Source organism: Lagopus leucura, unplaced genomic scaffold (genome assembly GCF_019238085.1).
Source record: "Lagopus leucura isolate 7727_CA_CO unplaced genomic scaffold, USGS_WTPT01 Super-Scaffold_100050, whole genome shotgun sequence".
NCBI classification, from domain to species: Eukaryota; Metazoa; Chordata; class Aves; order Galliformes; family Phasianidae; genus Lagopus; species Lagopus leucura.
In genome coordinates this window covers 2,103,121-2,128,735 of record NW_024962296.1, presented here as the reverse complement: position 1 = coordinate 2,128,735, position 25,615 = coordinate 2,103,121, and the positions used below count along the sequence as shown (strand labels likewise).

General features: G+C 43.8%; 1 protein-coding gene across 1 annotated transcript in view; it reads right to left on the bottom strand.

The window, feature by feature from the left end:
* Positions 1–25,615, bottom strand: part of FANCD2 (FA complementation group D2) — a 44,767-nt gene that overhangs the window by 3,994 nt on the left and 15,158 nt on the right. Inside the window, exons 16-40 of the mRNA XM_042885505.1 lie at positions 25,263–25,397; positions 23,774–23,905; positions 21,667–21,774; positions 20,655–20,764; positions 19,182–19,242; positions 18,568–18,693; positions 17,626–17,699; positions 17,383–17,523; positions 16,129–16,229; positions 15,732–15,847; positions 14,796–14,904; positions 14,521–14,619; positions 12,820–12,929; positions 11,515–11,661; positions 10,132–10,248; positions 9,493–9,621; positions 9,178–9,293; positions 7,303–7,416; positions 6,665–6,792; positions 5,068–5,167; positions 3,682–3,804; positions 2,813–2,906; positions 1,929–2,000; positions 829–867; positions 165–239 (exon numbers count right to left, since the gene is read on the bottom strand). Of these exons, the coding sequence (XP_042741439.1) occupies positions 165–239; positions 829–867; positions 1,929–2,000; positions 2,813–2,906; positions 3,682–3,804; positions 5,068–5,167; positions 6,665–6,792; positions 7,303–7,416; positions 9,178–9,293; positions 9,493–9,621; positions 10,132–10,248; positions 11,515–11,661; positions 12,820–12,929; positions 14,521–14,619; positions 14,796–14,904; positions 15,732–15,847; positions 16,129–16,229; positions 17,383–17,523; positions 17,626–17,699; positions 18,568–18,693; positions 19,182–19,242; positions 20,655–20,764; positions 21,667–21,774; positions 23,774–23,905; positions 25,263–25,397 (2,676 nt within the window). The remainder of the gene's footprint in view (positions 1–164; positions 240–828; positions 868–1,928; positions 2,001–2,812; positions 2,907–3,681; positions 3,805–5,067; positions 5,168–6,664; positions 6,793–7,302; positions 7,417–9,177; positions 9,294–9,492; positions 9,622–10,131; positions 10,249–11,514; positions 11,662–12,819; positions 12,930–14,520; positions 14,620–14,795; positions 14,905–15,731; positions 15,848–16,128; positions 16,230–17,382; positions 17,524–17,625; positions 17,700–18,567; positions 18,694–19,181; positions 19,243–20,654; positions 20,765–21,666; positions 21,775–23,773; positions 23,906–25,262; positions 25,398–25,615) is intronic.

Below are 25,615 nucleotides of genomic sequence, written 5' to 3'. Positions count from 1 at the left end.
TCACTGGCTAGTGAAGTGAAGTGAAGTGAAGCAAGGCACAGCACAGCTAGAGACATCAGACACGTTGGTCATTAAGTGCCACAAGTGTTAGGCCAACGTGTTACAGCCAGCATTAGGCACGCCTCCCAACTGAGAGCAGACAGTTCTCTTTGCAAAGCACTTACCCGATGTTTTTTAAAGCTGTGGTCCAGGAGAGGCATGGCAAACTTCAGAAATGCTTCTACAAAGACACGGCCATACTACCAAAAATGACAAATATTTTAAAAGGCAAGTTGAAATTCCTTCTCAAAGAATCACCAGGAAGTCAGGTAAGATAGCCATACATTCTTTCAAGCTACTCTGAAGACTCCTCTTACTCAGTAGAAGACTATTCTGAAATATACAGGCTCAGTAAGGGGTTCACTTGAATCACTGAAAAGGCAGACTGAAAACACAACTCACACACAACTCTGGTCTTACCAGCAAACTGGCAACAGAATTTAAGTAAACAAAATTAGAGTCACTATAGAAATCCTAGTCAGAAAAGGGAGAGTTGCAGGGAGATGCGTGGTCTTCCTGGGCTCCAAGGGAGACCTGCTTTTTGGGCTGTTTACTCTGCCTTGAAGTAACATGGGGAAAGGAGAGAGGGGGAAGGGCTTCAGCAAGTACTGGCAATTGCAGCAAATTCTCTGTGGTTGAGCCATGCAAGGACAGAAAGTGGAAGGCTGTAAAAATGTAAAGGTACGTGTGCTCCTTCCAGAGAGTGCAGTAACTGCTCTGCTGCACTGGAAACAACTATTCAGAAAAGCTGATGCTTCAGCAGCTCTCTTCAGTGGAGTTCTTACTTACCTTCAGGCAGATGCTGAGTACAGGCCTGCTGTCAAACACCTACGTGGACAAGAGTTAAAGAGTCAGATAAGTCTGCAAATCTGAAGGAAACAATGCAAGCACAGCAAACAATTAAAAATAGCCCACTGTTGCATTCCCTTTGCTGGCACGTGGCACCTATTCAAGGCAAAATCCATTCTCAATTTTTGACAGGGAGCACGGTGCAAGTGCGTGAAATGTAATGGTTGTCAGACAGAAGTGCTTTGCAGGATGGCCACTCAGCCATCTGAAGAGAGCAGGGAGGCAGACCTTTTGCGGATGGCACAAAATCATCTCAGTGATTCTGAAGTTCTTAATAGCCTGGAAACTGACAGACCCTGCCCAGCTGATAGGCAAGTAGCCATAGAGCAGACAAAGCAAAACTGAGGTGTGCAAAAGAATGTCTTTCACAGGAAACAGTGAAGCTGGTGCATTAATTTGGTGCCAGCTGGCAGAAGGCACCAGTTATCACACAGCTGTGGTCTGAGAACAAAGAATCTGAATAGGTGGTCTCAGCTCTGCTGAGGGTTTCCTTTTTGTGCATGTTTATTTACATTTTTTTTGCCAGTTACTAATTCTATCATGAATTTGTGAGCATTTGAACTGACAGAGCACACAGGTGTCAGCAAGTGCTGAGATGTTACCATGGTGCTGCTATGGACTGCAGAAAAAACACCGAGTTAGCTCTATGCTTTCATGCTCTTAGAAGACTGGTGCTGTGAGAGAACACGGAGTGCAAGTAGGGCCCCAGTGAGTGCTGCTATTACAGAAGAACACAGCTCAATTCAAGAGAGCTCATAAGCTGTACTTGAAAAAGCCTGCTTCTCTCTTTGTACAGACTTACCATTTCTGTGACAGCTATGTTATTAAGAAGTGCAGGCTGTAAGAATCAGAGAGTGCTAAAATGGAAACCCTTGTACACAGGTTGTAATGCCTTTATTTACCACCTCCAGGTTGTTCTGCCAGTACATCATCCTTCACACTTTTCTCATGTGCTCATAAACCCAGGTTCACTGGGATGTGCTGGGCATCACAAGGCAAAAGCAGGGACATCACAGATCATCATCACCACAGATCCTCACCTTGACCAAGTTAATGAGGATGTGGAAATTCCGCACAGCAATGTTCCACTTCAGCAGCTTCTCCAGTTGTACCTGATGGGATGCAAGGGGACAGTAACCCAAGATGTGCATTTCCTCTCACTTTGCTGAATGCTCTCACCGTGTTTGCTGTACTCAAAGTGCAGTTATTTTGAAGACAGAGGGACAAAGCTTTACCACAGGAAGATTTATCACAGCAAAAGCACTCAGTGGCAATGCCAGCGTGATCAGGACCCCCACGTCCTACAATGCTAAGAGTTCACAGAATCACAGAATGGTTGGGTTGGAAGGGGCCTTAAAGTTCATCATGTTCCAACCCCACTGCTATGGGCTGGTTGCCCCTCACCAGGTCAGGCTGCCCAGAGGCCAGGAAAAATTCTGCACAGAAAGGATACGTGTAGAATGCTGTGTGGCCCATCCAGGACATCAGTAATCCCCAGAATTAAGCTGAGTTTGATAAAGAATTCAGACAGCTGCCAGATGCACATCTGTATTCATGTTTATCTTCCTCTGGCATTAATACACTTCTTTGTTTTTAGAAGCTTTAGGCTGGAAAATAATTTTGTGAAGCCACACAGGTGTGCAGACCACCTGCACAGCACAGTAATTTGTGGATTGCTACCTGTTTTCTCTTCATAGCTTCTGATAGATTTACTGGATTTTTAGATGGTGGAAAGCAGGAACAAAAGGATGCTAGTCACATATTAACCTGTGTATCAGTTTGGGCTGATAAAGGAACCTCTCTGACTGCATTTCCTAGTCCACGTTCAGCAGTAGATTCCTTTACAAGCTGTACATTTTTATTACACCACCCAGTTTAGCTTAGGTCCTTCTCTCCTCTGTGATACCAATGCATGTTTTCCTACCTCACTTGAGTCTGATGGTTTCCCAGCTGGGATGCTTTTCACGGAACTCTCGAGCTGAGCCATCATTACTCTGAAGAAAACTGGGAATGTCTGTCTGTGAAGAAAGAGAGAGCAAAACTGAAAGCCATCCACTAGCATCTGGATAAACTCATCCCTAAAACAGCTTGGAAACTCAGAGATTGCCCCATTGGGCATCCTTCTTAGTAGGAAATCCCAGGAGATTAAGCCTAGGGCTCATAAGCAGGTACTGCCCAAGCACTCAACGCAGATGGAGAATGCTGGATAGTCACTACCAGTTCCCCAGTATAAATTATACAGACAACCTCTTTGTAGCCCTGGGAGCACACAAGTCTGCAGTTCATAGCATAAGATGAGTTTGGTACCTCAAAAACACACAAATTTTGTCTATCCCTATGTAAGCAACATTTCTTAGTTGCTGTGCTGGCAGCAAGAATCACTCAAATCCAAGTATGGAGCTTTTGCAAACTACATATTAACCCAGGAGTGCTTTCAGCCACCCCAGGTCACCAAAGGTGACTTTTAGCGTGCTTTCTATCACTGCAGTGGCATGTAAAGGAGTAGCACACATGACAACAGACAACAGCTCATTCTCCATGTGAAATGGCTTGCAAATAAAAGCTCAACATTGCATCAATGCACAAGGATTTATCACCTCAACTTAAAGCTAATAATCATTTACTAACCTATTATGGACTGCCAAAAATACTTAGGAGTGCCCAGAGTTGCCTGCAGTGGCACTAAGATACAATTATTACATAACAGACAACAAAATATGAAAATAAATGTAAAACAAGGAGAAAATGTCTCTGTGTACCTTGTGATGTTCTGATGTCTACTGAGGTAATTACCTGCTCAGTGTGGGATACGTAGAAGAACACCCATCTTTGGCAGAATTGATCAACTCAGGAATACCAACACTGGAGATTTCTTCTATAGCTTTCAAGATGTCATCTGTGTGCTCCAGGTAGACACTGAATCCAAAACCAGCTTAGTTCATTAGTAAATATTACACAGAATAACACAGCAAGCTCTTGAACTTTGCACTGCCTGTAGCACGTAGCCTAAAATTGCCTGGTTCATTCTTATGCTGAGTATCTTCAGGCTCCTTCAGTACCCTTGGGTTCCTGTCCAGCCCCACAGATCTGTGTGTGTTCAAGCAATGCAGTAGGTGGCTTACTATTTCCCTTTGGATACAAAAGGCTTCCTTCTGCTCCCTGTCTCTGTCTTCTAGCTCATGGGATGGCTATTTTGAGAACTATTACCTACTAATAAAGAATGAGGCCAAAGGCAGCATTGAGCACGGCAGCAATCTCCTCATCTCTCATAATCATGCTTCCCTGCACATCCAATAAAGGATGGAGACTCCCCTTATCTTCCTTCTGTTGTTTATGTACTTACAAAAACATTTTTTATTGTCTGTCACTTTAGTGGCCAAGTTAAGCTCTAGCTTGGCTTTGGCCCTTCTGATTTCCTCCCAGCATAAATGCACATTTGTAGTCTCCTTGACCTGCCTGCCTCTTCTTCCAAAGGTCATAAACTCTTTTGGTCCAGGGCAGCCTGCTTTCTTCTGATGAAGAAGGGCAACTGAAACAAGGTGACTTCCAGAGATCCCTTCCAGTTTTCACCATCCCATGATTCTGTCTCACCTAAGACTCAGCCCTGTTCTCCTCACCTTTAGTGAGAGTGGATTTGTGTTCAGTTTTATGAGAACAAAACCAGAAGCTTGGGTCCAGACGCACATTCACACATGCCTTCACACACATCTGTAGATGTGCTGATGTACACTGACAAGCTACAGTGCAGCTAACACAAGGTCCAAGCGTGCTTTCTTTGCTATGGGTGGTGAGGTGCTGGAACAGCTGCCCAGAGAGGCTGTGGATGCCCCGTCCACCCCTGGAGGTGTTCAAGGCCAGGTTGGATGGGGCCCTGGGCAGCCTGGGCTGGTATGAAATGGGGAGGTTGGTGGCCCCCCCTGTGGCAGGGGAGTTGGAGACTCATGATCCTTGAGGTCCCTTCCAACCCTGGCCATTCAGTGATTCTGTGCTTCTATGGCCAGTGACCAGCAGAATTCTTCCCATCACACACTGTCTTCCAGTGATATAGAAACAGTGTGCTAAGCCAAACTGCTTAAGTATGAGGATTATGACCAAGAGGAGTTGTTCCTCTGCAACACCAGTAACTAAGAGAAAAATTTCCACTGTGTTAATGTGCTCTTACAAAGGCTTGAGTCTTACCAGAGCAAAGTATGCAGTGCACTGTTGAAGTGGCTGCCCTTCTCGCGATCCCCACCAGGCTTCATCCATGACTGGCAGAGGAACTGCTTTGCTAGTGAAGCTGGAAAAGGTAAGGAATAACTTACAGAAGGAATTGAATGTGTTTTGTTTCCCAAGAATTCAAAACAATTTCCTTCTTCCATAAAAAGGCCATGTGTCCAGATGGCTTGCCAAAAGATCACAGCATCATTACCCTTCAGTATGCTTGAACTTTGAGAAGATGGAATGCATTTTCCCCAGAAAGCAGTAAGGTCACAAGCTGAAAGAGGCTGAGACTAGACATAAGGAGGAAGTTATCCATTGCGAGGCAGGTTCGTAGGTTGCCCAGAGAAACTGTGGATGCTCCATCCCTGGAAGTGATTTTGATTTTGGAAGTGGTTTTGAGCAGCCTGGTCTGATGTGAGCTGTCCCTGCCTGTGGCAGAGGGAGGAGGCACAACTATGGTTTGGTCCCTTCCAACCCAAACTGTTCTGTGACCTATCCCAACAATACGTGCACATCCAGTATGCTCCTGGTTTGGAATACCCACTTTCATCAGAAGCCATCCAGCACCTCCAGCTTAGGTCAAGCATAAGGTCTTTGGTAGCTCCTACAAGCCAAATATTTAAACAAGGCAATATGCCACCCTTAGGGCATCCATTTCTAAAAACTGTATTCCAATAACAAGAGACTTTTTGCTTTGGCCACAGCTCTATAACCATGACTGTTAACTGAAGTTTACAGATTACTCACAACTTCTAACAAATTTGTTTCTCTTTTGCAGTAATGCTTACCAACAGAACATTATTAGCAAAAACGGGTTATTCCCTGACACGGTCTGTGGGTAGTTCTTCCAACGTGGGACAGTTTAAAACAGTAAAAATCCCATCAAAGTAGGGAATTTATCATTGAGTGGCTGTGGGTATCTGAGAAAGACAAATTCTAGAGACGCTGCAGTTTGACAAGTGCAGCTGAGAGGGGAGACTGTCTTCATCATACACTGAAATAAAGAATTACAAGTGGAGACAAACTACTTTTCTTGTATATTCCTTGCAAGGATGCCTATGCCTCACCTTCTTGAAGGTGATTCTTCTTACGGTCCTGGACCTAATCCCTACGAAGGCCAGTTCTCTTGACTGAGATGCACACAGTTAGCTGTCGCTAATTTTTTTCTCCCTCCACTCTGGAGTAACAGCTCTACCTGCACAGTTTATTTCCACAATTCTTGGAAATGAACTGTCACAACAAACTGAGCTACGTGTACTTACCAGGAAGTTACACCCAGTTACATCTGTGATCAGCTCCATCATTAGCAGCTAAACTGAACAGCAAACTTACTCACAGAACTCTTAAAAGCTGTGAGGCTCCAATTTCAAAAAGCACTAACCAAAAGAGCTGGAGTTTGCCTTTCTGCATAAGACTGAGGCACAGCAAAACAAGTACCAAAGAGCTCCCAATAGACTTACTGCAGTTCCTTTTACTAACTGCTACAACTGTTCATTTGCAGACATAACCCAAGATTTACAAAAAAAGAACAGCACAAAAACTAATCCAGGAGAAAAGGCTCTTCACACATTACCCATTTTCTCTCTCTTCCAGCCAGTCATTGGTTTTTCAGAGATGGCCATCAGGAGCTGAGTGAGGATGAATGCACACTGGAAGCTGGGAATGCTCTGCTGGAAATTCAGTAGGTATTGGAAACTCTCACTGCAGAATGACAGGAGTGCAAAAAGGTGAAGACAGCATAGATAGGGTAATCTCCAGCAACAGACTGGCTCAAGATCCAAGGTCTCCCTAGCCTAGCACTTGTCTCTAGCAGTACCATTCTAAAGAAAGGGTAGCAACCTGTAGTAGACAAAAAGTCAATGACTGAGAAACCTCTTGTAAGCCCTAGCTGCTCTAAGCTTAGCAACATCTTTATACACTTTTGTCTTGTGCCCTGTAGACATTTTAACTGCTCAGAACCCATCTGTTCCTTCTGTGAATCCTACTGACCTGCTAGTTTCACACAGCATGCTTACACATGCACCCCATAGACTAATGCCTATCTTATAATCCAACAGTTCATTTTATCAGCTTTGACTGCACTGCCATTCAAATGAAATGCAAACCTTTCTGCTTAGAGGTGTTCAGAGCCCTAAGAGAGCTCCTGAACACACACTGATACATAATGTTTGAAATCTATCACTTTCAGAGCTTGGGAAACATTGACTGTACCTTATCAGCTCTTCAAGAGGAACAAACTCCGTCTCTCCTGGCTTCAGCCTGTCTGCAAGTACCTGGAGAGCTGACCTCAGCAAGTTGGAATTCTCATGTTGAGAAAAACCATTCCTGAGGGTAGAAAAAGTCCAGCTCAGCACCAGAGTAGGAGGAGAGATACTGCATAGAAAAGCATATCTGGGCAGATGTTTGCAACAGGGATGTTTGATGCAAAGAAGCCAATACACCAGAAGAGCCCAGCAACATGGAAGTTATAGGGGGCACAAAAACTGAAAGCTGATTGTAACTGCTAGCTTTGTCCATTATGGTTTGTCTTTTCCAGGGAATGTAAAACCTCGTGTACACAGGTTACCCACTTTACAGTTCACGGATTTCAGATCCAGGTTGGAAGGAAAAAATCTTTCCACATAAGTAGAAGTCCATATATACTAAAACAATATTATGCAGATCTGAAAAATAGAGGATGCCTATTGACAGTTGCTGTGCAAATGCAGTGAGGTGTGCAGTCAGCTCTCAAGCAGTGAGCAGAAGCCTAACAGGAAGGAAAAGACCTTCATCAGGACCTTCATTAACTCTTTGAACTACCACTGTCTGTGAAATTATCCACTCTGACTACGAATTCTGGAAGTGCTGGGGTGGCTCCATGCTCTACATCTTCACACTGAACACAGGGGCTTGATAACAGTAAAGATCAAGTGCACCTTTAACACAGAAGATAATTCATGATTGCCAACAAATCAGAGATTCACGAAACATTAATGTAAGTTATAATTGGGTTGGTGGACTTCTAGCCCCCAGTATATGTCTGCTTGTTTTATATCAAGACAGAACTATCTTACTGTTCACATGGAATAGAGGGTAAACTCATCTTGAGCTGCCGGTGTGACAAAGAGAGACGAGTCCTTTGGTTTACAAGATGGGCAGATTAAAGAACAACAAATTCATAATTCGTAAGGAGAAAATGATCAGTTTGGAAACAGCCAGAAGTGCCATCAGGGTCTCTATGGCTTTAGCAGCGGCTAACAGGAGAGGCACACCTCAGTAAGAAGCAGAAGTGGCATCATCAGCTGCTTACCTTCGCGCATGACATAGAGCAACTGTTCAGTTTGATTAGAAAACAAGAAAACCTACAAAATTCTGCTAGATTCTGAAGAAAGTTTAACATTTACAAAGCATTCAAAGCTCAGGGAGTGCCAAAGGCGTGTTGATTTGCATTCTGCTGCTTCCTTCTCTTGCTCTTTTTACACTTGCTCCTACCTTCAAAGCACAACCATGGGAAACCACTTTCCACACTCAGATCTAAATTAGGATTCAGAAAAAAAACCAACCTGTGCAATGCTACCCTGAATTTTATTAACAGATGCAGAAGTTAAATTCAGAGTGAACGTACAATTACAGTTTGGCATTTCAGAATCTGGTTCAAGAGCATCAGCAGCAAAAGCTCATCAGTGAAATGCACATCCATTATTTCCAGTGAAAAAAATTAATCCTTTCATTGCTCAACATTGAGGCAGTGCCAAATTAACACGAGGCTTGCTGGGCAAGAAATTCCAAGATCCCCATGCAGAATGGGAGTTGCACAATGAGGCGTGGCAGTATGCCACTTATGCCAGTCATCATCCAAAAAATCACATGGATCAATGCACTGAATGCTGGCCTGTTCTGTGCTTCCAACTGTCCTGCATTCACTCTCAATCACTGGCTTTGTTCAGGGGAGTCAACGACAAAGCATTTAAATGTCTCCAGACACAGCAGAGTGCAGTTCTGCAAGACTGGTAGGTCATCAGTTGGGTACAAACACTACAGAGGAACATGAAAGGGAGGGAGCACACAAACTTTGTTCATTTATGTGACCCTTTGGTGTAAACTCACCATGCAAACAGCAAGCGAAAAGTTTGCAGCAGCTGGTGGTAACAAGAGGACATCAGCTGGTATTCCTGGATGTCCAGTCCTGATTCACCTACCACACCTTGGTTTGGTATAACTGTCTTCAATGCAGAACAAATTTTTCATTAAATACTAGTCCAGGGAAATAAAACGGCAAAAGAACACATTTCTGTCAACTCAATGCTTAAAACACCCTGCAACACACCAAAGCCACTCTCTTTTCCCCACAAATAAAACCAAAAATATTTCTAGAGGCAACAAAACTTGATGATTTTTGAATCAAAATCGCTGCCCGCTGACCTGGAAGTAGTTGTGCATGTTCTCCATGTGATTGCACAGTGGCTTTAGAAGCTTGACTACACACACAGCAACTTCCTTCGGGGATCTCTGACAAAGGTGGGAAAAACCAATATCCTTGTTGCCTTTTTCCTGTAGCAAACCAAAATTTTAAAGTCATTTCAGTCTTACTTGATAATAACTTCAGAAGTCATCACCCAGAAAACCAAAGACTCCTTGCACTGAAGGTGTTACTCTAAAGAATATGAAAACATACAGGGGAAAAAAAATGAAAAACAGAAAATTGATTCTAACACCTTCTGTCTGCTTAAGCTGAGCTGCTTCTTGAACAGCAGAGCCAGTTTCTCCAAGCTGGGCAGGGAGAAGTGCCACCTGAGTTTTGGGCTACATGGTTTTCCCTCAGCTGCATGCACTTTCCCAAGACATGGAGAGAATTAGATGCTGCAAACACTTTGGTGAGTGATGCAGTACAGTAATTTCTTTTGAAAAGGCAACTGCTGCTCTGACACAGCTGGGAGACAGACTGCCATTCAACTGCAAGGTGAATATATTTCTGAAAAACATTTAGTCAGGAAAGGCTGGAAGCCACTGATGAGCTCTGCCAGCCCAGGTCACAGCCCACCAAGCTGCTGCTGGACACACCTTGAAGAAGGGCACTCTCCTAGTGGGGCCTGGGGTCAGCACATGTTCTAGCTTCCAGCACATGTCATCCAGAAGGAAGCAGAGCTCAGCAGGCCCCAGCTGCACAACTTCACTAGCCTGCAATTACAAGGAAGAAAAGTCAATTCCAGGACTCAGCACCTAATTGTAGTGCCTTGAAGCTGACATTCACTCCCTCAATTTCCAGTTATGTCTCCTGGCTTAGTTAACCTCTGCCAGGGAGCAATTTGGTAGATGCTAGGCTTTTGCCCTTTCCATTGGAGGGATGGGATATCAGTTCTGGTTACTCAAAGCACAAGGTGGATCTGGTGCTCTGAACATAACTCCAGTAACACCCAGCTACTGAGAGGGAACGTGTTTATACACTGAAGTTCAAAATCACAGAATTGTAGGGGCTGGAAGGAACCTCTGGGTCCAAGCTTCTGCTAAAGCAAGTTCTGTATGATACACAGGAAAGTGCCCAGGGACGTTTTAAATCTTTCCAGGGGAGGCTCCACAACCTCTCTGGACAGCTTGTTTCAGTGCTCTGCCACCTCATAGTAAAGAATTTTTTCCTGTGTTCAGATGGAACTTCCTACATTTCAGTTTGTGACACTTGCCCATTTTCCTGTCACTGGGCACCACCACAGAGCCTGGCCCCATCCACTTGGCTCCCACCCATTAGATATTTATGAGCACTAATAAGATTTCTTCTCAGGTAATCATTTGAAATAATGCCACATGTGCCAGGAGGTTTCTCACATAGCCTTACAGGTCCCTGCACCCTGCACACGTGGTGACAGCTGTCCTTGGAGCAGGGCAGGCTGCACTCCACACTGCCACAACCTTTTTGCATTTTACTAATCCTATGGTTGCATAACAAAATTAGACTCCAGATGGACTGAGCCTGCCTACAAAGAGTCTAACAAAATTAAGCACTTCTGCTCTCCATCTCCATAGTAATGCAGAGTTTTATATAAGCTTCCAGATGGCAAACATCCATGACACCAGTCTCGTTTTTGCACCCTGTTTCCCCTCTAACAACGACTTGAGACAGCTGCCTTTTTGCAACATGGACTCTACTGTCATAGATTCTTGGGAATGGGCAGGCCCCCTCATAGTGTTTGGAACATGCTATACCTCAGCAGTGTTCAGTATTAAAGCTTTTCTCTTTCCATAAAGTTATACATGCTATACTATATCTTTTTTTCCTTATATCTAGTGGGTGGCAAACTTGCTCACAGCAGAGAGGGTTGGACTACTTCCCATCTCAAGGGGAAGATTCTTGATACACAATATTAACTTTACTTAGGTTTCACTTTAATGGAGCAGGAGAGGCCAAGGCCACAGCGAGGCAATAAGTAACACAAAACTGGTTGCACTCACCTCTGTGTGCATCTCTGTGTCCAGGACAGACCTTGTCAGCAGCCCACAGTGGAGTACAGAGAACACTTCCAGGTCCAGCTCTCGGAAGTAGGGGCGATAACTCTGCAGCTGTGCCAGAGGGTTTCCTGTCTCTCTCTCGGCAGCACTCTGAAAAATGAATGGCAGAACTCAGCTTGCAACCTGCAACACTTTCTAGCTCAAATAAACCTATTTCTTCTACGCAGTCCTCTGTATTTCTTGCAAAGATGAAACAAGACTAAGAACAATTTGCAACAGGTAGCAGAGATGAATACACACAATCAGAAGCATCTTCATTGTGGATTGTACAGGTCACTAAACATTTTCTGGAAAAAATAACATATAGGAAACCAGAATAATCTTTGCTATCTGCTTTCTATGAAACAATGGCTGCATGAAATTCATCCTGGACTGGTGAAAGACAGCGTAAGCACCATAAGAGACAAATGTTTTTATCCCTGATAAACACCAGGATGGTAAACCATGGCATGCTATACTGCTTGTTGGCCCCAAATCTACACATTCCTAAGAGATTCACTCCATGTAACCCTGCGACGGGAGCAGGATGTGGATCATGCAGGATTCATGGATTTTGTCATCCATGGATTTGTCTGGGACCAATACTCCTGTTAGCTGAAAAAAGGTTTTACATCCATTAATTTCCAGAACTACCCAAGACTTCGCTCGTCGTAACTTAAGTGACTTTGTTATGGTACTTGACTCAGTTTTCATACCTGTACAGTGGCACGGAGACAAGAAAAGCATATTTGCTGGACCAAAAAAAAAGGTAAAATAGGCTCTGAATATCAATCATTAGTAACAGCGTAGTGGTAGTTGTGCCTTGAAGGATGTCTGAGATCCCAGCATCTGGGATACTGAGTCCAAAGCCAGGCACACTTCCCTGGGGCCTCTCCTTCAGCTAGCACAGATTGTGCACTCTGGGCATAATGATAAGAGCTTGCTTCAAAGAACAAGAAAGAAGATCCAACAATCCATTTGTTGATAGATTTGGGGAGCAGCTCTTAGTGTGTGAAGAAAATGGGTCATTTTAAGTATGCTTTATGATGAATATATTGATCAAATACCTCAAGAAAAAACTAAAAAATAAGAAAAAAAAGAGACTGAAGCAGACTAGAATCAGAGGTATGTATTTTCTTACAGGGGTCTGTATTTTCCAGATTTACATCAATTTCTGACTTGAAACTAGGAACTGCACTTGCCTGCAGTACTTCAAAGCTTTGGTTTTATTTCATTTCCCTTTACCTTTCCTGCAGGGTATGTACCTACCTTCTCCAGCTCGGAGAGCTCAGTATCAGGCTGGTTTCCATCAGAACTTTCATCTGCCTGAGTATGCTCTGCACTGCAGGCTTTGCTGCTGTCAGACTTTTTTTTCTTTCCTTGAAGAAAACAGCAAATTCAGGAGAGAAAAAAAAAAGGAGGGGGGGAGGAGGGGGGAAAAGAGGGGTTGCAGTGTGTTCAAATAGTGCTGCAAGGCAGGAAAACAGCAGAGGTTGTACTTCAATCAGCCCTAATAAAGCACGGAACACACACAGGTTGTGAGTCACCTGTAACCAGGGTCACAGTCCAAAAGAAAGCCAAATGCATTTGGGACTCTCTCTTCAACCAGCTCCTCTTTCATGAAGTAAAATCACAGAAAGAAATTGAAGCAAGTCTCACTTTTCTCACAGAACTGTAAACATGTTATGCAGTGATTGCCAAAATGGTGGGTCATCATCTTAAAAAATGCTTGAACAAAAAATTAGCATTGCTGTCTCTCAGCAGTGACAAAGGCAGAGGACCTGGAAAAGGACAGCAGGGCAAACAGCTACTGATGGGGCTCATGGGGACGCTGTGCCAACAGCAGAACAACTCAATTAATTCCCAGCAAAGGACCTCACTGCTGACAAAGGAGGGAAGACTCACATCTGACACAGTAGCACAAAGATTACTTGAAATCAGTGTGGTTTCTTCAACTGTACACAATGTACTTGACTACATGGGCATCCAGTAAGTCACTAGGGCAAGGAAACATTCACTCAAGGTTCCAAAGTTGTTCCAGTGCAACATTCCTGACACTCTGTGCGCTGCCTCGGGGGACTGACAGCTTGCCAATGGAATCCCCATGAATGTAAAGGGGTGTAAGGAGGATTCAAGAAAATTAAGGCTGTTGGGTTTGTCCTGCATTACTGGAAAAGATCACTGAGCACGTGGACATGCAGGCTGTTGGAAAGAAGCGGGGCTGCCAGGCTGCTGGTATCACACTGATAAAAGGAATCCAGCATCCCCTAGAGATCCAGATATCCAAAAAGCCTCATATAAAGTTTTACACCAAAAGCCCTTAAAGAACTGGATGAAAGAACAGGTGCATTCTTGGACAGAAAGCTTGTTAGAGGAGAAGCAGCAAAGAGAAGGGCTTAATGTGCACTTTTCACACGGAGTCAGCTATAGAATCCTTTAAAAATTGGCTTTATTCAGTTTCATAAGTAACTCAGAGAAGGGAATGCCTGGGGAAACTTCCAGCAAATGTTTCCAGGGAGCCTGACCACTGGGTACAGACAGTACATAGATTAGAACAGTGAAGAACTCACCTTGCCAAAAGTAAGCAGCCAAGGCAGCTTACTATGTAACCACAAAGGATATGAAATAAGGCAGCTCAGAGTGCGAGTAGAGAACTGGAAAACCTTCCCCTACTTAGTGGCAGCAAACTATTTACTTTGGCTGAGCAAAACCAAAAAGTAGGGTGAAATTGGTGTGGAAACCATATGACCCCATGCGACTGTGACCCATGTGATGGATTTTTTTTTTTTGGTAGGCAATATGAGCTGAGCTCAGGAATCTCTTGGTCTGATCTGAGCTTACCAGTCTGCAGAACATAATCATAACTTTCCTTCTGCCTTAATTACTCTCACACGACAGGTCCAGTGCAACATGCTGGTCCAACCCAACATCACCAACCCATCATCCTTAAACATTACAAGATTTCCTTACCATTTTTTTTTCTCACTGGACCACCAGCATTAATAGATGGTACACCTTCTGGGGCTTCAGAATCAAAAGTAGCAGGTGGTGGGACATAGCCAGGGGTTGCTGAAAGAGCCAAAACACAGACATTTGTTTGACTCAGTTCCTGAATGAGAAAATACAGGCAAATACACATCTAGAGGAAGTACCCCATCTTTCATCGTCCCCACGAACGGGGAGACAATACATTACATGACACAGCTGAGGCCCAGAACATACAGATAGAAATATTCCACATTCACCTGACAAACATTTTCCTAGCACATTCTGCAGCTCTGTGATGTTCTGTAGTCGAGTCAGAACTTTCCCCTTCATCTCAGCATCTTGTTGTTGGCAGAAGGCATTTACAACCTAGAAGCACAAAACAAACTGACTTAGGGAGACTGACAAACTGAATTAGGGAGATGTGCACCCTTACTACTTTTCCTAAATAGCATTTCTATGTCCTGAATAAGCACGCAACACTCAGCACAAGTGGCCTATCTGACCAGATCTAGACTGTGGGAACAGAACTCTTCAGAAGCCCCTATGAAAACAGACATATCATAGAATGGCCTGGGTTGAAAAAGACCACAGTGAGCATCCAGTTTCTGCTACATGCAGGGTCACCAACCAGCAGCCCAGGCTGCCCAGAGCCACATCCAGCCTGGCCTTGGATGCCTGCAGGGATGGAGCATCCACAGCCTCCTCGGGCAGCCTGTTCCAGTGCCATAATTCCAGTACCATAATTGACAATCCAAAAAGTGACTTATTTCCTCAACCTGCTGGCTACTCTCATGATAGTACAACATGGACAGACTGACCTTTTTTCTTGTGCTTTCTCTCCTACTAGGGCTACTATTATACCTCATAGCTTAGAAATATATTTGAGGTTTACAGCAGCCTCCTTGCAGCAACAAAACTGATTTTCAGAGACAAAACTAAGCCACAGAGTGCAGGCTGCAACTGAGTAGCAGATGGAGAACTCACATGGCAAGGGAGTCCTTTACAGCCTCTGAGTCTCTAACAGCTATAATAATGAAGAGAAGAACACAGGAAGATCTCCAACATTTTGCTGGAGAATATTTCCAAAAGGCAAGGCTGTTCCTTGACAGTTGCACTCCTGAAGCCTGAGGTTAGTGTGTTTAAGTGCTACTCCTCAGGGCCACTCCAAAATAGGCAGGCAAGGCTCTACCCACCTCACGAAACCAGTTGAGTGCATAGAACAGGAGCGAGCACAGAAATTCCCGTTCCTGCTTGGAGAGAGAATCCAGCTTCCCTTCCACCTTCAGGTCAGTCAGGTACAGAGGGCAACCTGGGACAGAATAAGCAGAGAACACGTTGGGCTGCATTTGCTGCTCATCCTCTCATCTTTGCATGGACCCTTCTCAAAACCTGTAACAATTCCAATGGCTATCTGGAGCAAACTCCACCTGTTACTTGCCAGAAAAAGCCTCCCTTTACTTTATGGACAACAGAGCATCTCAGCCTCCATCACAAACTACAGATTTCTCCCTACAGATGCAGGAGGTCTTTGCAAATCTGTGATAGGAGCAAGTCAGCTGGATGGACTCTGTTCAAGGTTCGCTCCCATACCCAGTAAGGCATCGATCTCCTCCAGGCTCCCATTGTTTTGTTCTCCAGTGTAGAGTCTGAGCAGTCGGAAGCAGGGCGATAGGCATATTGGTGATACTACCCTGGGGAAGGAGAAATAAAAAGATATAAATAAAAATACAGAGAAATGGAGTTGGTCCTCCTATGCTTTGTATCTCTCCAGAAAGCTTATTACTTTTCCCTTGCACACTGTGTCCTCCCCATGCCACCCAGCCCACTCCTTTGATTTTGCTCCTTGCAAGCCATAGCAGCACAAAGCAGAAACGCACCCCATGGTTAAAAGAAATATATCATTTATCATCAATTTTCTGGGAAAGCACATGGGCACAGGAACAGCTGTACTGAATCAAAAACAGAGTCAGATTTATTTCCAGCAGAAACCAGATGAAAACTACAGGAGGAATGACAAGAATTTGTGTAAAATCTGTTTATCAGCAGTGGAGAAACCTTCTTGAATATTTGCTAGCATTCTACTTACTGCTCTCATTCTGAGCAAGAAAAGTTACTGCTTTTACACTGATGTATGTAGGGGAACTATGTGGTTTTTTTATTTGCTATAGATTGATTCTATCTTTTTATTAAGCACAACTACAATCTCAACAAGACCTTCCAACAATAAATTATGCAGAATGTGAAGATGATGTTAAAAAAAAAAAAAAGGCTTATTATTTGCAGTGCTGATGGCCCACTGTTTAAGTTATTTATTACACACTTCTTGTTTCATTCCCCAAGGACAAAGCCCTTGTTTCTTAGTCAAATTTCAGTTCTGGCTGCATGCTTGTGATCTTGCACATTTTTTTGTTGTCTAAGTCTTTACAACAATTACTAATTCCTTGCTGATTCTATTTGAGACTCATTGCTTAAAATACAAATTTTGCCACCTCAGAGTTGCCTATCCATCTCAATGAGGCATTTAATAACACAGTAACACTGGACTAAAGAGCTTCTGTTCTCACATGATGGATGGAAAACAAAGTGGATGCAACATAACTTACTAAGACCACCAAAACAGCCTGAGTCAGAACAGGCTGCCAGATCCCCATCAGATGCTTATGCCTCTAGACTTATCTGAACATGTCCAACAGCAGACAAGAAAAGAACACTGAAAACTGGCAAATCCTCTGCCCAGCTCCTCATCAAGCACTGAGGCAGCCAGGTCTGGGCACAGTGTACTGCATCAAATGAGAATATACTTCTCTTAACTGTAGTATAACTGCAAGGTAGATGTCAAAGTACCTTTTCCTTGGATTACTCATTTCATCAGTGACCCTGCCAGGCTCACTCTGTGACACCAGTGGTAGGAGGTTAATGGCAATTGCTCCCTGAGTTTCATCTTCATCCAGATTATACAAGGACTTCACTGGGAACAAAAAGGAACTGCAAGAAAAGACAGACAAGCTCAGTTGAAAGGACCAAGTGTTTACACGTCCAGTTCTCAGTAGCAGAAATATTACAAAGGTTAGCCAACGTTCAGCATACCCATCCACCGCAGGGCTGAGATCCACCACAAAGTCATTGGGAAAGTCCTCCACCAAACTCTTCCCAAACTTATCCTGTGAAGAGAGAAAAAACCCGCTCAACAAATTGCTTCAGTGAAGCAAGCTGTGACAATTGCAGTAGAAAAAGCAGAAGACAAGGCCAAGCAAAAGGACCCTGGAACAGCCACAGCAGTGAAACCCACTGCTTGCAAGGACTGACTTTAGAGAGACAGCTAGGACACATTGCCAAGCATACACAGCCAGTCCCAAGAAGAACGTAACCTGTATCAGCCTAGCTAAGAGAATGAAAAAAAAACACATTCAAGATGAATGCTTTTCCTCCAGGGAGCACTCAGTTGGATGCCAGGAGTGACTGGCTTTTCTAGCCTAGCCAGTCCTGTTCGAAAGCACAGCTCCTCTTCTATACAACCAGTTGTTGCAAAGGGCACAATGATTCCAGCAAAAAAGAGAGAAGAGCCCCTGCTCTTCCAATTACCACAAATCTTCACTGTGGCTCCTCCAGGTCCTTTGTTGTCAGACAGCCTTAACTGTCTGACCAGAAGCCAATTCTGATAAGAAGTTTAAAGCTCTTCCAGGCTCTACCTTGTTTATGGATATGAAAAGCCTGCTCTGAAATGTCTATTTATTTCCTTTAAAAGTCTTCCCTCCTTCCTGCTGTCAGGTGAAAGTTCACATACAGGAAGCTGTTAAAGCATAACAGGGAATCTGTCCAAACAAACAAACAAAAGCTCCAAAAAAACCCCCAGAAAGATGAAGGAGTAGTTTGTATCTCCTCAATCTCTTACAGGAACCTCAGCATGCCTACAGCAAAGAAACAGTTCTCAGGCTGGAGTAAAATCCACTGCCCTGTCCATACTCCAAAAACATCACTTTTCTGAAGAATACATTTCCGTGATTAAGATCAAAATAGTGTGGAACATACCAAGAGCTGCAGGTCCAAATTTCCCTTCTGCTTCTCGATCAAATTGGCAAGTTCATCATAGTAGAGAGCCAAGATCTCTGGTGTTTGCTCACAGCAGAAGCCAACAAGGTCCAGCAGTGTAGAAAGCTGAAAGGAGAGAACAGTTTGTAGAACAGGTAAACAGACCCAACTAAAGCTTTTACCCTAATTTCTCCTTTTTGCATTTATTTATCCTGAGGCATGACCAGAGCTTCAGCTCCAGGGTAACAGCCTGTGGTGGCTACTTTTGCAGAGATGCAGCTTATAGGTCTTTCAAGGACCTAGCACTGCTCCACCACGGGACAACACTAAAGAGATTGTCCTGTTTCTTTGTGTCTGAAATAGCATCTGGATAGAAGACTTTCACTAGATGCCTGCAGTACTGCATGAGTGCTATCTTAACAGGGTGCTCCCAAACAATTTTTGATAGATTCTTGGCTCTGTAGTTAATGTACAAGCATCTCAAGTATTAATGTACAAGCATCTGAGTAAAGCTGACTGTCAGACCCGTAGTGCTTCACCTGAAGATCTTCCTGCTGACCACGTCCTCTCTCTGCCCCACACTGCCCCAGAATGCACCCATTCTTGGCACCCACCTGCCCATCACATTCGATGCTCAGCTCAGGTCTCTCCAGCGAACCACCGTCTGCTTCATTTCTGCAAGCAATTGATAACCTCACTTTTGTGACACAGCACTTAAGAGACGGCAAAACTCATCACACAGAGAAATTCAGTGGAGAATTAGGCATGAAAAAAGACACATTTTGTAACAGTACTAGAGAAACACCTGCTGCTGTTTGACTCCTTTGGGTCAAGACTCAACATCACCTTCAAGATTACACCTTTTCTGACCTCTAGTCACTCACCTTCCTGAAGGCCATGTAGCCTCACCTCACCACGAGCCTGACATCTGCTATATCTGGTACATGATGCCAACTACTCAAATACCTGCTGCTTACTTGCAAGGCTCAGAAGGGTAGTTTTTTTCCTTTAATAAGGAAGGAGGCTTTAGAGCTTGCCTCCTTCAAAGCGTTTCTAATGAAATCAGGTAGGATGCTAGTAAGGTAGAGACCCAACATACTACCAAGATATTTCTCAAGTGCCAGCAGATACATTTTCCCAAAACAGTTGGTCAGACTTGGAAGGAATACCTCTGTAGGTCAAACAACCAAGTTCCCCAGGGATTCAAAGCTTTTTTTGAGACACGGAACACACTCCCACCTGCTGGAGTCATCCATGTGCATTTTACCTGGCAAGTTCCTTGCTACTGAGGGATGCTTGATGTGCTGATGCCTCCATTCTTGTGTTGTTCTTTTTTGTCTATAGTCTGCCTTTGAGGATTTTCTAACCCTCTTCTTGAAATAACTATTTTATCTCGTCCTGCTTAGACTTAGGCCAGTGCAAGTCTGATGTCAGTGCTATGGGAGCAACCGTAAGGAAGCCCACTAACCCAGGGCCTACAGTTGGGCTTTTCCCTTCATGTAATAAACAGCAAAAGCATTTCATTAAGAAGTGAAAAATCAGCAACCTACACCATATTTCCAAACACAGCTCAAAAGTTTCTAGCCTAAGCTCTTCAATCTTTGTTGCAGTTCTTACCAGGAGTTTGCCTGGCTCTTCAACACTGTTTATAAATTATTATGCAGTACACTGGAAGCTGTCAAGCCAATACCTAGCATTTCTTCTTCTTACCTCTCCATTATATTTCTCTGCATTCAAACAGGGTACATTAGACTATTCAGCCTTAGTTTTACAGGCTGATCTGCATTCAGTCCACCACTCAGTCCAGTATTCAATTTATTTTCCCCAAGTGTTAGGCCCTGCCAGTGCTACTCGAGGCCTTCATGTATAAGCACTAACAAGAAATTCAGTGGATGCCTTCAGGATTTGCAGCAAACAGCAGTACTAAGCAGTCAGCAACACCAAATGTTGCAGTTTGCAGGTAAGAGTTCAGTTACTGGCTCTGACCAAGATGTGCCTGCGCTAGAAGGCAATGCCTTCCTGCCACCTTTCCCTACTCCAGGTTGTCTTAAATCATACTGAATTCACCTCTGTACATTTTCTCTCACCTTTTTAATGCCATGCTGCCCATCATGGCAACAGAACCGATAATCCCCATCTGTTTGTGGTTGGGAACAGAGCTGGAGAGCCACTTCCTGATCACCATGTGCATGTCATCCTAAGAAGAAAGACACAGCCTGTGTCATTACAGAGCATCTGTGCACACTGCTCTGTCCTGTCAGCATCTTCACCTGATGTCGTCTCCAAAGGCTGCACAGAGATGGTTGATTGAGATTACAGCTCTGTAGACTGAATGTACGTCCTGTGACTTCGTTTGTAATTAACATAATTGTCAGAACTGTAGGTAAGGTTGCAAATAGCATTGTAAGTGCTTTGGCTTTGCTCCAATTACTACACAGTCTAGATTTTTTCTGTAGTTAAGAATATATATTAAAACTTAGTATATATTCCTTCAGTTCTCCACACACACTGCAGCTGCCCTCCAAAATACAGCCAGCTGAAAGAGGCTCAGGGATGGAGTGGTTTCTGATGAGTGCCTGTCATATCTGATCAACAAACATTAAGAACTTGGATCAAGATAAGTGTCTTGGAGAAAGGAGCTGAACTGTGCTTTCTGAATGCTTCCAATTGATGGAGAAACAAAGCTTGAGAAAGAAATGCTAAATTTACACTTTTGCACATCTCCAGGGCTCAACTGGGCAAAATCACAGCCAACCTGATCTCGTGCTGGCAAAAGACTCTCTGCAACTAAGAGGTTAGATCAGGAACTGGTCTCCTTCCACCAACGTTTCTATCAATCTATCCTTTCTAGATGTGAAAGAGGGTGCTTCCAGGAAAGCCAGGAGATGTACAGACTCTGTGGAGAGCACTTCCTGTGCAGGACAGCAAAGTCTGGAGCTGCAGCTCAGCTTGCAGTTGTGGAGAAGGGTATTAAGCTAAAGGACACCCTCACACTACTTGCTGGTCATAAATGAGCTACTATTAGTGCAATACTAGAACTTAGCCCAGCTAAAAGAACCATGGCACAGCTGAACTCCTTTCTGTTGTGTCCCTGCTTACCTGAATATAACTTCCTTCTTGTCTCTGGCTGAACGCTAGTGTGCTGAGAATGTAGAAGAGCTTCCGGATCTGGCATGGATTCAGTTTCTGCATAGAGTCTAAAATGGTCTGTAAGAGAGAAGCCACAAACTAACTCAGATACATCAAGAAATCCTTTCAAAATTCCAACAACTGTCAGCCAAAGAGCAGCCAATTACCTTTATTTTTTTTGTATATGTAGGAAAAATCTACTTTGAAATGAACACAAATGCAGAGCTACTGGTCTGCCCTTAATTCTTGCAGTTTGCTGTACTGGAAGCTGAATGAGGAGAACAATCTGGCTCCTACAAGCATTTTGTGCTGCAATCCCACTAGCGGCAGCTATTTAGCTTCTATCATGGATTTTCTCACTGCTCAAAGTATTTGAGATGAACAGGTGAATTTGCTGATATTTCCAACACAAACCCTGTAATAACAGCCAGGCCTTTAAGAATTCAGGGGAGACACCATCTGTGCTGAATGGCGCCCTCAGGATATTTCTTGTTCTGAGTATTTCAGTGAAAGCAATCCAACTGCTGCCCACAGCACTGCTGTCTTTTCTACTACTGACACAGTACTTTGCTAGCATTATTTTCATCCTACAACTGGCCAACCTTGAGCAGGATTTAGAACAAGGCACTGAGTGTGACAAGGGCAACTGCAGGATCAGTTACCTGCTTTCTGCCATTCCCAAGAAAATTCATCCAGTTTAAACACTAAAAAAGTAGTTTGAGGAGATCTGTAGATCTGCTGCTAGGCTGAAAAGGCTCCAACTCTGTGTGGAACCTGCTGGCCATCTGCAGCCTTGCAGATCTTTTCACAGATAGCTGGCTACTGCCTCTACCACCTCTGAGAAGCACATCAAACACAGCGTACTGCAGGGCCCCAAGGTGTGGCCAGAACATTTATTAATGCTTGTCATCCAGAAGCTTTGGTAATGCATGGAAGATTAGTCCACAGAAACCATAACCTGTAAATATCCTGCCAAGATAAGAATGTGCAAACAAGGTCAGGAGGTCAGCGGGTCTCAGCTGAAGGCTGTGAGCAAGTGCTCCCACCACACTTGTGACAAAGCATTCCATGAAGAGGAAGAAATCTATGCTGTCTCTTTCAAGGACCGCTTTCAACCTTGATCCCCCAGCACATCCCAGCTCTGCCGGAAAGAAGCGAGTCCCATTTCTCCTTTTTACAGATTAAACATGACAGACTGCATACAAATTCTTATGGCAGACCTTCACATCCTCCCTTGGAGCATGTTTTAAAACGTTGACATGTATCTAACAATCCAGCAACCAAAAAGTGAAAAGTACTCCACTTCCCTACAGTGGGTGCTTAAACTACAGAACTCACTGCCACCAAGTGGGCAAACACAAAAATAGGTCGGTGGGAAAATGCACACAGCCACCACTCCTCAAGGGGAAATACAGGGTCCTTGAAGTACAAATCACTGCAGGAGGAAGCTCAAGCAGAATCATGCTACATGCTTGCCTTGCTATTTCGCTCCCCTCATGCTCTCCACTTCTACTGCCTCTGGAACGTGGCAGTTGTGCAGGTCTGACTCTGCTAATCATTATTACCAGTCAAGAATTCACTATTGCTTTTCTCCCTATTGAGTACTTTCTTTTAAGTTTTAGGAAAGTCTTTTCCTATTCTTGCTAGGAGCTTTGTTTTATGGTTCAAAATACTGGCTAAGTGTTGCCAATCTTCCAGCATAGTAGAAGAGGAAGTCCACAAAGGCAGCAGGTTTTTGCCAAAGATTTGCAATAGCTGATATTAACAAAGATATGTAAATAAATCATTTTCCTTCTGTCCACAGATGTCATTCCATCCCTGCAACACACACGTTCTCCATTTACAGGGAAGAGTAACTTCTTTTTCTAGTCCAATTTCCACTTCCAGAAATTCACAGTCCAGCTCACACCTTCACAAAAAGTTCCTTTTCATCCTGACCACTGCATTTCTCAGAACAGCTTTACAGATACAGCTTGTTTTATTAAGGATATTTCTGAAGCACACTGACCTATTCTGGATCTGGGACAAAGTTGGGAAAGGATCCTGAGATGCAGTGTGCCCACAGATCTGCACGTACCTTCACGAAGGTGGCGTAGCGCAGCAGCAGGGACGTGTGTAGGATCACCAGATCAGTGAGCACATCCAGAGAAATATCCAGCTCTGTTTCATTTCCACTGCATACATGAGTGACCAAAGCACATACAACCTCCTAAGGAAAGACCCCCAAGAGAATCTGCAATGAAATGTCGGTGGGAAAATGCCTGCCCTTGTTCTGCTGTTGCTATGTTCTACTCCCATAAATATACGGATCGAGTGCAGAAAACCGTCTTGAAACTCAGCCCTATAATTCTAACTTTCTTCTCAGTTCATTTTCTAATTCCAGATAGTCACAGTGTTGGCTTTCACCTTCAGCCTGAATTTTATTCAGTTTACAAAGAGCTTTTGGAAGCTTTTCTTCACCACTTTCCTCCTGCCTGTGTGCTACCAGCCCTGCAGCTTGTGCTCTCAGCTACCACTTAAGACAATAAAAACCCACATTATTTGCACATGCACACAGAATGTTGCACCTTATCCAGGAAAGCATTGCCTCTAACTACACCATCCAGTGTCTCAACTCTCTTTATCAACAGCTGTTCAAAAGGATATTTTCATTTTAAAAATCTTTTTGTTGGCTTTACTTCAGCTGGCTTCCAGACACTCTTGTCTCTGCAATCTCATCCTCTGTGGGGTTCTGGGACTTCCCTACATCACCAGCTGCTAACACAGCCAACCTCTTTGGAAATTCATAGCATTTCAAACTATTGCTAAACTTATTGCAGACAGCATTGCATGTCTCAAGCTTTTCTCAGCTGGTTAAGTTTGCTGTACCAAGTAAATATAGATGCAAGGTCACAACCAGCCTTAATTGCAAACATTCTGTGTCCAAAAAGTGCGAATATATTCAAAAGAATTTGCAGAGCTGTCTTTGGTCCCCAGATTTCCTTATTCTCACACTCAAAGTCTGGCCTGCAGTTATTTCGGAGTATGCAAAAGAAGTCCAAGCTGGTCAGAGCTCTGAGGGGAAGCTGTGTGTTTTCAACGCAGTAAGTTCTCCAAGGAAAGTATTTCAATATGAATCGTGTGTGGCTTTTTTTTTTCTTTCTTTTAAAACAGAGGAGACTCAAAGTGATGAACACAGAATAGAAATAAGAATTTATGAGCAAATTTTCTCTGTGACCCTGAAGCTCAGTCCAGCTTTCAGCTCAGTAAAAACATTTGCTTCTTGACCTGCAAAAAAGAACAGCACAGTCCCCCCTGCTCCATATGTGGAGTGTTTTTGTTTTTTGTTTTATTGTTTCGTCACTTCTGAGATCTGCCTACTTGCTCCCTGCTCCTCTCAGCAGTCTCTGTGTCTCAGTCAGTTGCTACCAGAGCTGTGATCTTCTTCTTGGCTTATTCTATAGCAGAGATTTCTCTCAAAGGCTTCTGGTTGCCCGAAATCCCCTCCTCTGAAGGATGAAGGCACACACCCTCCAACAAAGTGCAAGCACACGAAAATAAAACAAATGCCATCTATCCCACTGTACCTGCTGGCAGTAAGAGTCAAAGACTGCAAAAGCTTGTTTGTACAAGCAGCTGCCAAAGGAGACCACAGCTGGGTGTGCAGAGTGCAGAAACGTCTGGGCAAGCGATAGAATTGAAGGGAAGAAATCCTTGATGACCTGAAAAATAGAAATATAATACAACGTGCTGCAGCTCATCTCAAAAGCTTTGTCTGGATCAGTAGATTTTTTCCAGGCTGTCCAGTCCAGCAGAAGTGGGCAACAAGAGCAGATAAGGCAGACCAGAATGGCTTTCTCTAACCTTGCCCACACAAAGAATTTTCAGATGGGTTACGCCAGGCTGCAGGGCTCACAGCAGAGAATCCCTCATCAGTGAC